The sequence below is a fragment of the Hemiscyllium ocellatum genome, chromosome 4, assembly GCF_020745735.1.
Source record: "Hemiscyllium ocellatum isolate sHemOce1 chromosome 4, sHemOce1.pat.X.cur, whole genome shotgun sequence".
Taxonomy (NCBI): Eukaryota; Metazoa; Chordata; class Chondrichthyes; order Orectolobiformes; family Hemiscylliidae; genus Hemiscyllium; species Hemiscyllium ocellatum.
This window is the reverse complement of record NC_083404.1, coordinates 16177708-16190001: the sequence shown is the minus strand read 5'-3', so window position 1 is coordinate 16190001 and position 12294 is coordinate 16177708. Positions and strand designations below refer to the sequence as shown.

Here is a 12294-nt window from a genome sequence, read left to right as displayed (position 1 = left end):
TGAAACAGCAAACTATGAAACAGCAACTTCCAATGTAGTACTATCCCATAAGCACATTCTTGGCAAAGGTAAAGTCAGTAACAGATTGTTTCACGTGCAATGTTTTTCCAGTATGGGATGTCAAGAGAAAATTCTGGCAGAGAGAGAGAGAGAAAACTCAAGCATTTTGTTGTAGCAGGGAGAGATGCATGGCAACTTCAAAACTCCATCAACTATTGAAAGTGAACCAAAACCCTGGTACTGTGGGAGCTTGACCCCACCCATTTAGGCTGCTTCTGTTGTTCAACTTAAACAAAAAAATCAAGCTGTTTACTTTATTGACTTGGAACAGACCACTTTGTACCTCTGTCTCAATTTCTCTTAATTTAAAAATAAGCAGGACAAAATACTCCTCTTAAAACCATAGGATATTCACACTTGATTATTCCATTATGCTTCTGAATGGCCTCTCGCATCCTGGCCCCTATAAAATTGTGGTTACCCAAACCATGTCTTTACTTGCATAAAGTCCTGTTCACGCATTACCCCGGTTCTCATTGTCCTACGTTGACCTTCAGACAAATAATGCTTCTATTTCAAAATTCTAATCCTCACATTCAAAATTCCCCATAGTCTCACCTTTCCCTATCATTAGTCCCGTCCAAATTCACAATCCTCAGAGATAGCTGCACTGATGGTGGATAATTACACAACGGACAGGAGGAGCATGCTCCAAAAATATCTCCCTTTTCAATGGTGGAGAGTCCAGCACATTAATGCCGAATATGCAAGATTGAAGCCTTTGCAACTATCTTCAGTCAGATGTGTCACATGGATCATCCACTCGAAATCCCTCATCAAACGCTAGTCTTCAGATAATGCATCCACGCCATCTGATTTTAAGAAATGGCTGAAGCCACTGGACGTGACAAAGTCTACTCTGGGTGCTGACAAGTCAGCTATGGTATTGTGCTGTCAAACTACTGAACATTTGCCCAATCTGCCCAAGTGCAGTGACAACATAGGCACTTACCTGACAATGTGCAAAATAGCCCCCTATGTCCTGTCCACAAAAAAAGGGGCAAATTCAATCTGATCAATTACTATCATAACAATCAACTCTAAATCATTAGAAAAGTCATGAAAGGTATCATCAACCGTACCATCAAATTGGAATTATTGAGCAACAACCTGCTCACTGATATTCAGTTTGGATTTTGTTTAAGCCACTCAGCTCCAGAGCTTATGACAACCTTGCTCCAAATGTGGACAAAGGAGCTAAGCTCTAAAGGTGAGGTAAGAATGACTTGCCTTGACATCAAGATAACATTTGACTGAATGATAAAGGACCCCCAGCAAAATTGAAAGCAATGGAATTGGGGAAAGCATTCTTCTGTTTAAAGTCAAACCCAGCACAAAGAAAATGGTGTGGATTTTGGAGATGATGTCCCTGGACATCACTGCATGAGTTCTTCAGGGTTAAAGATCCAACCATCTGCTGCTGCAAACTAAGATCAGAAGTGGGTTTTTTTTCAGTATGATTCTCAACTCCTTCTGCACTAAAATTAAAAAGCAATCTTGTTTCTCTCATCACAAATGCTGCCTGACTTGTTGAGTTTCTCTAGCATTTGCTCACAACCCTATAAAATGTCACCTGTTGCTTTTATTATTTCAAGAAAATTTTGATTCCTATTAAGACATAAGTTCATTTCAGAATTGGAGAAAGGTAAGAGGACCTTTTTAAATTAGCTTTTTTTGAAACCAGCCAAGGGACAGACTGATAAAAGAAGGGGAGCCTGTTAAGAGTTGGAGTTATCTGGAAACTAACAAATTAAGGAACCTTGCCCAGAATCTGGTTAGAACTGTAAGTTCATGCATGCTGTCAGTTGTAGGTATGATGCTTACAACAATGCTAAGTGTATAAAGGTAAGCAGAAACTATTGGTAGATGATTGATGGAACTGAGCATTGCATGATGGTGCTGGTGTGATGGAAAGCTGTGACACTTGAAGATGATCTTGCTCACTTCGAGAATCTATTACACTTCCTCATGTACTGCATCTGCATTCCTGATGCATTAACACACTCTGCTATTTGTTCTAACTGCCTCATCAGCAGATTCAGGATGTTCTTCCCCTTTCCAGTGCTTCCACTAAGGGTGACAGTGCATTGTCTGCAAACCTATGTTCAATACTTGCCATTGTTCAAAGTATCCCAGCACCAATTCATTTTGAAAAGCTTCCATTATTTGTTGCAGCTATAAGGTATAATGAAAGTTACTCTGGCAGTTACCTAGTTAACTTAGTGTTGTAATGCATGCTCGGATCATATTACAGGGCTCCAGTAACAGATAATGGTTGTGCGTTGTGATAGGTTAGCTGAATCACTGGTAGATGAGCTAATGCTGAAGATGATGGTGTTGTAATGTGATAGGTTAAGTGTGATGGAGGAAACCAGTGTGGCAGACGATGATTAGAAAGGTAAAGTAAGCCAGCGTGATTGGTTATGCTAAAATTATCCAACATGCGCGGGAAGAATAACTGTGTAAGCTGTAGGAGAACAAAGAGCCTGTGGGAAGCCAGAGGAAGGCATTTTGCTGGCTCGCACAACTTTGATTTTGCAAGATTAAAGTTTAATTTCATGAAGGATTTCCTGTGTCTCCTGGAAATGTTTTTATAGAACATGGAGTGATTCTTCCACAGCAGTATCTCCCCTTTAAAAAGAAGCACAAAAACAAAATGCTGCAGATGTTGGTATGCAGAAACCCTGCAGCTGGCTTGGCTGCACAGTGAGAAAAAGATTTAATGGGGACGTATTTTCTGCTCCATGATGTGTTGTGAGCCATGGTGAAACAGGTGGAAAAATATGGTTAAGAATAGAAAAAAAACAGATTCTCAATATTGAGAAAGGCTTTACAACTTTCCCTGGACACCTTGAAAAGCAACTTCAGAAGCTCACTTTTGAGTAGTGACTACCTTCTTACCAATTTGCATTTCGTTAAAGCTGGTAAAGGAGAAGACTGTGGCTGTCTGCAGAGTAAAGTACAATATTCCCCTCCATTCCCCCATCTGTCAAGATTCATGTCCCCAAATTTTCCTTCCCTCTTGGCTATGTTCTCAATGTAAGGATTCGAACGCCCCAGGATCAGCCACAGTTCCTGGCTTGCAGTATCTGAAGTGTGCGGCTGGCCTTTAAATATGAAACTTACAGAATAAATATGACAAGGTTCTGGCAGGGATGAGTACATCTGCCTCTTAAGTGATAATTGTCAAATAACTCCATAGAAGCCAGTATCTTATCACCAAATCACCCTTTATTTACACGTGGATAGTCTTTGACACTGGTCCAGATCCTTCAGAACCAGCTCTCAGAGTGAACAGGATCTCTGACACTCCTGTTCTTATCTGTCAGCTGGGGCTCCCTGATTGGATCAGATTACCAGCCCCAATCAGGGAACACATATTCTGTGATATCCCACCTGGGTAACCTCATTACAATCCTACAAATATAAATTTGTTTTTCAGAAAAAAAATTGGAAACATGATTCATTTATTACACCGAGACTCTCACCTGAGAGGCATGTCAATTTGCTGCTAATAAAGTTAAAATGTGGATACCATAAGTTATCAATTCAATTTTCATTTTTTACTCCAAGTCTAAGGTTATTCAGTGAAGCACTTAGTGCAAAAATGCATCGGGTAATGTTGTGTGGAAAAGGCTTTTGGCCCAACAAACCTTCCAAAGAATATCCCACCTCAACCTGTTTCCCATTACACTGCCTTTACCCCTGACCACTGCACTTAACCTACACATCCTTGAATACTATGGGCAATTAACCTAACCTGCACATCTTTGGATTGTGGGAAGAAACTGGGGCACCCAGAGGAAACCTGCACAGACGCAGGGAAAATGTGCAAATTCCACACAGCCGCCTGAGGCTGGAATCGAACCTGGGTCCCTGGAGCTGAACAGGACACCTTTTTCCTAATCAATCTAACACTGCATTTCTATTTTGGACACTCATTGACACAGTAATTTGGGTTTCAAAATATTATCTGTCTCTTTCTCCACAGATACTGCCTGACCTGTGTTTCTCCAGCACTTTCTGTTTTTATTTCAGAATTTGCAGTATTTTGTTTTTACCTCAGGTACTAAATCAGTTTGAGTCTATACACAGCGACTTTGAACAAATTCAGGGCATGAGCTGATGAATAGCAGCTCGCATTTATGTCAGACAATTACCTTTTCCAACAAAAGAGAATATTACCATTGATGAATTCCCCATCGTCAAATCTCAGGGGTGACTATTTATCTGAAATTGAACTGGGTCACATTATAAAATTGTGACTAAAATAATAAGTCAGAACTTGGGGAATTCTGCATTGAGCATCTCAACTCTCAACTCCCCAAAAGCCAATCACTATCTTCAAGACCCAAGTCAAGAGTGTAATGGAATTCCCCTCCCCCACCATACCTGAATAAGTGGGGCTCCAATAACAATCAAGAAGCTTGACAAAGTCAAAACATCCATTCGTTTTGCAACCCCATCCATCAGCTTAAACATTCACTCCCTCCACATGGACATAGTGGCATCAGTGTGTGCCATATTCAATATCACACTACAGCAACTTCCCAATGCTTTTACAACACCATCTCAACTTGTAACCAAATCACTGTTCCTTCATTGTTGCTAATTCAAAATCCTGGAACACCCTCCCACACAGAAGTACAAGGGTATCCACACTCGTAACAGTTCAAGACATCAGTTCACCTGCATTCTCGCAAGTACAGTTAGGGATGGGAAACCAATGATAATCGCATCCTCTCCCTGTGAGCATTCCCAACTTTACGAGTTCTACCACTGGTGCCCGTGCCTTCAGCTGACAAAGCCCTGTACTTTGTAATTATTTCTCTAAACCTCTCTGCCTCTCAATGTTGCTTCCTTCCCTTAAAATGTTTCATAAGCCTACCTTTTTGTTGAAGCTTTTTAAGCATCTTCCCCATTATCCCTCTCTGTGGTTTGGAGCCAGTTTGCTCATATCAAATATCTTAGAATTGTTCCGTTACATTAAAAGCGCTATGAAAGTCAAGGTTCTGTTGTTATGGGAGAGTGGAATTGAGAAACATATCAGCCATGACCAAATGACTAAATGGCCTAATTCTGTTCTTATATCTTATGGTCTTGTAGTTATTTGTGATGTGCTTAATTTTAAATGCAAAAAATCATTCTCACTTTGATATTTTTCACAAGCTCAGGATATCCCAACCTGCTTTGTAACCAATTAATTAGGTGGATGCTCTTCAGACCCAATGGGTCGAATGACCTCGTTTTGCAATATATGACAAAGTGTAAGGTCCAGGGGACATACTAAGAGAATGAAGCCATTAGATTCCATGGTTTTAACAAACAAAAATAAACTTTACAGTGCTTCAACAAGGACAAAACTTACATTTAGTATGCAAAATACCTGTAAAACCCAGACCTGACATATGGTAAATATAGAATGTGATTGAACACCAAACAATGCATAAAAATGAACAACAGCAGATCCCACAGATTTCTCAGCAACTCCCAACAGATGTTAATGACCTAGTGCATTACGAAATCTCATTAAACCTCACATAGGACCATTCAGTTATGCCAATCGAGCCTTGAAACACTTTCTCAAGAGCTTCTCCATTATGTATCGCTGTGGTGTCTGCTAATATTCTGGTTGATCTGTAACTCCTGCTCTTCCACGGACAGCTAGCCTGACTGAGCCCATTCCACCCCTGAGTTTTTCCCTCATCTCCGGCTTCTGCTGAAGCTCCCCCAGTGCAGAGTCAATAACTTCTCAATTTCTCAGTTCTTCACGGCTTATTTTAGGTCCTGTTTCTGACACTCCCCATTAATTCCCAGAGCTTCTGCCGAGGACATAACAACATAGAGCCACCCAATTATCTTTGCCTCTGCACTCAGTCCTCTGCACAGGTTCTGTGTCATCAAACTGTCTTCTTGGCAGAACAGACAGCCAACTGCCTCTTAACTCTTTCACATTCTCACTCTCTGCTTATAGCCTTTGAATTCCTCTTCAGTGACACTCAAACTGTCCTGAGTGATCTATTGAAAAACCTTGCTACCTATTGCTGAGAAGAATTGAATGTAGCCATTTAGCAATTCTTGGAACCGATTATGCTCTTCATGTCATAATTTAAAGATTACTGACTCCCCCAGTGGAATTTGATGGAACAGAAAATGGATTTCATCCCATACTAAAACAAATTACCTTTGCTGACTCAAACTGGAGCCATTGCACCTGGATTATATATATTTTGTATTGTTGGAACCCATGAAATTAGGTAAATCAAACAGCATTTTTATTACTTTTTTTACCTCAACATCATTTGCCTGTCAACCACTTGTTGTCGACCAGGTAATTAAATCTGGCTGGTAACAAATACTTTGGACCCATTACAAATAATGTAAGGGTTAACTTAATATTGCAAGCACTTGGTCAAAACCACCCATGGGCAATACTTTGAAAGTAAAACTATCAAAACCTTGGTATTAAAAAATTCCTCAAAGAGAATTTTGCTAATATTTTGATTTTGCACTTTGATAGGAAAATTGCAACACGCATCTGGAATGTGAATGGAGGAATCAGGCCTGCACTAGTACTTTTGGCTCACCACTGGGCAGAGGTGCTGAAAATCTGCCAGTGACAAGTCCAATGGGGTGGTGTGGGTGTGGTGGTAATGTCACTGGACTAGTAATTTACTGAATCAGGCAAATATTCTGGGGGCATATTTAGCAACATTTCGAGCCAAACGGTTAATTTTAAATTGTGAAAATTTTACAAACTGTCACTGATTTAAAGAATGAAAATCCAGCAATGGTAGACAATCCACTTTTGAGCAGCAACGTTGCGGATTACTTTGCAGGAATCTCATGAAAGATCATTTACTTATTTACAGAGTAACTAATTTTATCAAACTTTCACTTGGTAAATAGCTTTATTGCAACAGATTGCAGAATGTCATAGAAGTATTCAGGATGAATGTTAATATTGTCAATGATGCTTGTAGTAAACGGTAGACACTTCAGAACTCTGAATAGCTTTGGTGAATTATTTCAACTGTGCTTGTCAATTTCTGTTACTTACATGGTCATTTAATATGGTGATTAAATTATTTTTCTTTAAATGCATTCAAAATGAGACAGAAAGCAAACTTGCCAAACACTATGTCTTCATCACATTTTTATTTGTTCAGATGAGTTGGGTTTGTTGGCTTGTTCTCTAGAGGGCAGCTGAGTCTTTGCTATGGGTTGCATGTCAGCAAGGATAGCAGATTTTCTTATTTAAGGGCAATTAGTAAACCAGATTTTGTTTTGGCAAAAATTAACAATGGGCTAGCTTTTCATTTATGTTGGATCCAAGATTAGAATCTATGTGCTCAGAATATTTGCCTGATTCAGTAGATTACTACTCCAGTGACATGACCACCACACCAGCACCACTCCATCAGGTTTCTGTTGAACTTTCCTTTGCTCTGGATAAAGTGTAATGACTTTTTAACAAGCTGTTCATTAATGTTAAGGAAATGTACAATCGTAATAATCTATTTTCACAAACACGGAATACAGTGACAAAATGCAATGATCATGTCAGGACAGATTCAAAATAGAGCATTTCCTCCATATTTCATTTCCAAATAAAATGGCAGAGGGCTAAACTGTGGCATATTGTCAAACCTAATATATTTAGTTAAAAATTGACATTACTTTAGCAGGGATAGTAACTACTTTATTTAGAATAGTTAATGTTCCTGTTAAGATTTTAGGCAAAAATGTACCCATTTATCCCAAAGGATAATTTCACTTTATTATAATCTAAAATGGTGCAATTAATATTTCTGACCAAATTCAAGAAGAGTTATAGTGATTGAAAGTAGTTATCTTGCATTCCACACACAGCCATAGTCCTGATTTTAAGAGCATATCAAGCAGTTGGATTGCAGTATGGATGAAAATTGCTTCCAGTTGGGTCTGCAGCTCCCTTTACATCTGGACACTGGTGGCTCCTCTTGTACTTGCAAAACAAGATGATTTTGAAGAACACATAAACTAAGCGTGAAATTAAATAAGAAACAACAGAATGGAAAAGGAGTTTATGTTCCCAAACCATCAGAGACTTCTGAAGCATATCTTAGCGAATTATACTTTTATATTAATCTAAATGAGAAGTATGTTTCAATATGTGTTAGCAGTCTTTGTGGTCAAAGTGTTTGTTAAAGAAGAATAATCGCAGGACCTAATGAAATAACCGTGGAAAACAAACTGACCGAGCAGTCAATGGAAATCCAGCTATCCTCAATTGTGAGAGCTAATTATTCAATTATTTGTGAGGCTGCGTGAGGTAGAAACAAATACATCAACACTGACACATACTCAGATAAAAATAAAACAGAAAATGGTTAGCCACGTACAGAAATTCAGTAGAAGGTCATGTAGATTGATAATCATATTTAGTCACTATAGTCATTACTTGTTCTGAGATTCTTATTAACAGTCGTAGGTTTCTCAGGATGGTAATAATCCCTCAGGATGTGTAATATCTATAAACCTCCTAAAATGGTGTTTTTGTTCACCAGTACACAATGCAATAAAATATAAAGACTTATTCATTGTAATGCTTTTAAATCACTGAACAGCAATATTGTTGTGGCTTATTCAAAATCATCATCTCGATGACATAAAATGCTTTATTTAACTAAGAAATATTTTGTCAATAAACTCTGCACATAATGTCCTATAAATTTAAAGTTGATAGGTTCGATAATGCATTTTGAACTGGTATTATATTGCTAACAGAAAGAATCAGAATTATTTTTCTGATTTGTGCATTGAGTACAATCAGCAGTGAAAGTATAAATTAGGAAAGCTTTTGATTTTAGTGTTTAATAATGTCCAGCTCTCAATGTATCTGTTGGAGTGTTTAAAAACTAGAATAGTATATGCATTATTTACTGAACCTTGATGTTTATTGTCCAAGGAAGTAGAGCACCAGAGTTCATATTATAGCAAAATTCTATGCAGTATATTTTCAAATATCTTGGAGCAAAAATACAGCAAATGGTTCATTGTAAAAGTTGAAAGAAAATAACATTATTAATGGTAATTCAGAGCAGATTTGTCATAGAACAGATACACATAAAGATCTCTCTGCGTATCAAATTTCTAATAATTTAGTATACCTTTTCTGAAGGGAACACGTGAATACGAGATCATTGTTTGTGTTCAGTGATGTTAATTCAGATGCAAGGAGTGACTGTGAGAGAATGCAGGGGACATAGGAGAAACAAACTAATGTGAATGATGCACCAGGACACTTGAGTTTTTGATTTAACTCACACACACAAGAGGGAATATATGTTCTGGCAGATTTAGGAACTATGATCAAAGCTAAGTAAAGCTTTGAGGAATGAAACAAAAGATTCAGAAACCTGGACGTATAGAGGAGGAGGAATGAAGAGAGTGAAACTACCTTAGGTTTTATGAAAGTGGTAAAATTCCAATTAGTTTTTTTCCCTCAGTGTGATCTTCACTTTTCTTAACGTTTCACAATGCCTATTGACACCATGGTGAGAAACTGAGTAGGAAGAGGTTAATATAAATAACTAACGCTGGTGTAACAATGGAAATCAGTTTATCATTCAATCCTAGTCTCACCTGCCAAGATTTGCAAAGACAATGCAAGATCACTTTATTTACATGGTTTGGGTAGGTGCACTGCACATCACCATGATGGCTACTCCCTTGGTGGAGAAAGGCAGGCCACCAGCTTTTTCTCAATGCACTAACCCACCAATGTCCAACTGCTAATCAAAATAATCTTCTCATCTGAGAATCCCCTCATCTGTCCCTTGTTATGCCATTGTTATGCCCCCCCCCCCTTGAAATTGAGGGGAAAAATCAGAATTTCTTGGTACGGGTACTGACGTGATTTGAGACTCTTCTGCGAGAATCCTACTGGTCTTATAAATATTGCGCCCCACCTTTCTGTGTTTTGTATGTGTCATTTCCTTCAAGAAAGATCTTGAGGAATATATATCTGGCTAGTGGATGTACCAATGACGATTTAATATTTCCATTGCAATCTTATTTAATTGTCTTTGGAGAAATATGTATAACAATGCTTTGAAATAAATGTCAAGTGAATTTCAAATCTGAGAAAATGTGACTTTTTTTTCATGTGTGTATTTGATTGGATTGGGTTTTATAAGGAAGCGGACTGTTTGCTCATCCCCACTAAGCCATGTGCGATTTTTTACACCTGCTTTAATCATGAAATTAGATTCCTTACAGTGTGGAAACAGGCCCTTCGGCCCAACCAGTCCACGCTGACCCTCCGAAGAGTAACCCACCCAGACCCATTTCCCCATGACTAATGCACCTAACGCTATGTCAATTTAGCATGACCAGTTCACTTGACCTGCACATCTTTAGACTGTGGGAGGAAACTGGAGCATCTAGAGGAAACCCACTCCAACACAGGGAGAATGTGCAAATTCCACACGGACAGTCAGCGGAGGCTGGAATGAACCTGGGAACCTGGTGCTGTGAGGCTGAAGTGCTAACCACTGAGTCACCGTGCGGATGATTTTTTTTTGATGGCAATGATTGAGTAAATGAGTAGGTGAATCAATGTGATAAAATTAGAAATTAAATATGATAAAATTCTACTAATACTGGGCCTCAGAATGTTTGCAAATGGTGGGGGTGTTCTTCTTCCATTCCACAATCTGGCACCTCCTCTACCCCCATGTCAAGTAGACTGATCAGGAGCGTTGCCAATAATTAATCTTCCAATTACACTTTTATCTACTAGGAGAGAGAAGATGTTAGCAAAATGCACCAGAATAGCAGGGGCAATCTATAGGCAGTAATGTTCGTATCATGCAACTATGTTCATCAAAACAAACATGCAAACTTATAATCAAGGCAACAGGTAAGCCATTCAGCTCCTTAAACCTGCTCCACCACTTACTGTAATCATGACTGATCGGTTTGTAGCCTTCAGCCCACATCCCTGAAACCCTTTCAACTTTTTGCTAACCACAAATCTATCCACTTCTGCTGTCTTAATACTGTTCAAATACTCTGCATCCACTACACTTTCAAGAAGCGTGTTCCAAAGACTTATCCGTGATAAAAAAATACACTTCAAGGATCCAGTTTATTATCTCCTTTCCTAATGCATTGCAATGGCTGTAGTTCAGATTTGAGCTCATAAACTCTGATATGTTGCAGCTCAAATTCCAAATGCTTACTGCAAGTGTGTTTGCCTGTGATCAAATTGACGTCCATGAGTGCTGACATACTGCGGATGTAACACATATCCTGTTCTGCCACCCCAAATATGTTCAGTTGGCTACTTGTTTTATTCACTTCTATGTTTATTTTTGTTTTTGTATATTTTATTAAACTTACTATCAGTTTCTAGACTACTTTGAATATTAGGAATAGAATAAACCACTGGGACTTACAAGGTACTCACCAAATAATTAATCTTCACCTGTAGCAGAATCTAACTAATTCTCGGACGCTGGAAAAGTTTTAAAAAGCAAGATAGCACTTCCTTCTTTCCTCCCCGAACATCCAATCCTTGTAAATCATACTTGTGGGAAAAGATCTGCCACCCTGAAAACCCACGATAGGCCCACAAAAGCAAAATTGGCCAACGGTACCAAAAAACACCCAGAATTCCCAAGCAGGCTGACAAGCCAAACTAGACTGCACACACAGACAAAAGAATACACTTCAACCTCACTAACAATTACAGAGTACCCCAGATATCCCAAAGCCCTGAGGGCAGTTTCACAACCCAGCAATACCAAAGCCACACAAAGAGCAGGTCAGACAGAGAGACACCAGAAAGAGCATTACTCCCAGGACAAGACAATGGAAGCACTCACCACTTCAGAGGAGGCATTAACACTTCCCTGTGAAGAAGAATAGAACCATCAATACTGTCAGGATGTTGCATAGTGTGAAGGAACAGGACATTCATCCAAAAAGTGTTTTCCAATTAGCATCCTTGTAACTAGTTTACTCTATTTCCAGATACGTTGTATTTTCCACAGTTCTAATTAGCCTTATTGTACAGCATTATTATAAAAACTGGTCTCATCCTCAGCTCTGGGAAGTGAAATTCTGAGCTACCTGTACAGACTGTCAATTCTGTGTCAGCCTAGTCAGTTTCTCTTCTAGCGATATCGCTTGTAATAAACTGTTAGTCAATTTCACTTCGAACTGTGCGTTGTGATCTCTAACTTA

The 12294-nt window shown here is 38.8% G+C and overlaps 1 protein-coding gene across 1 annotated transcript in view; it reads left to right on the top strand.

Annotated features, from left to right (window-relative positions):
• The window catches only part of LOC132815167 (serine incorporator 1-like), a 78354-nt gene extending 70268 nt beyond the window's left edge, over positions 1 to 8086 (top strand). The window contains exon 11 of the mRNA XM_060823980.1: positions 7939 to 8086. Within this exon, the coding sequence (XP_060679963.1) occupies positions 7939 to 8086 (148 nt within the window). The remainder of the gene's footprint in view (positions 1 to 7938) is intronic.
• Positions 8087 to 12294: the final 4208 nt, after the last annotated feature.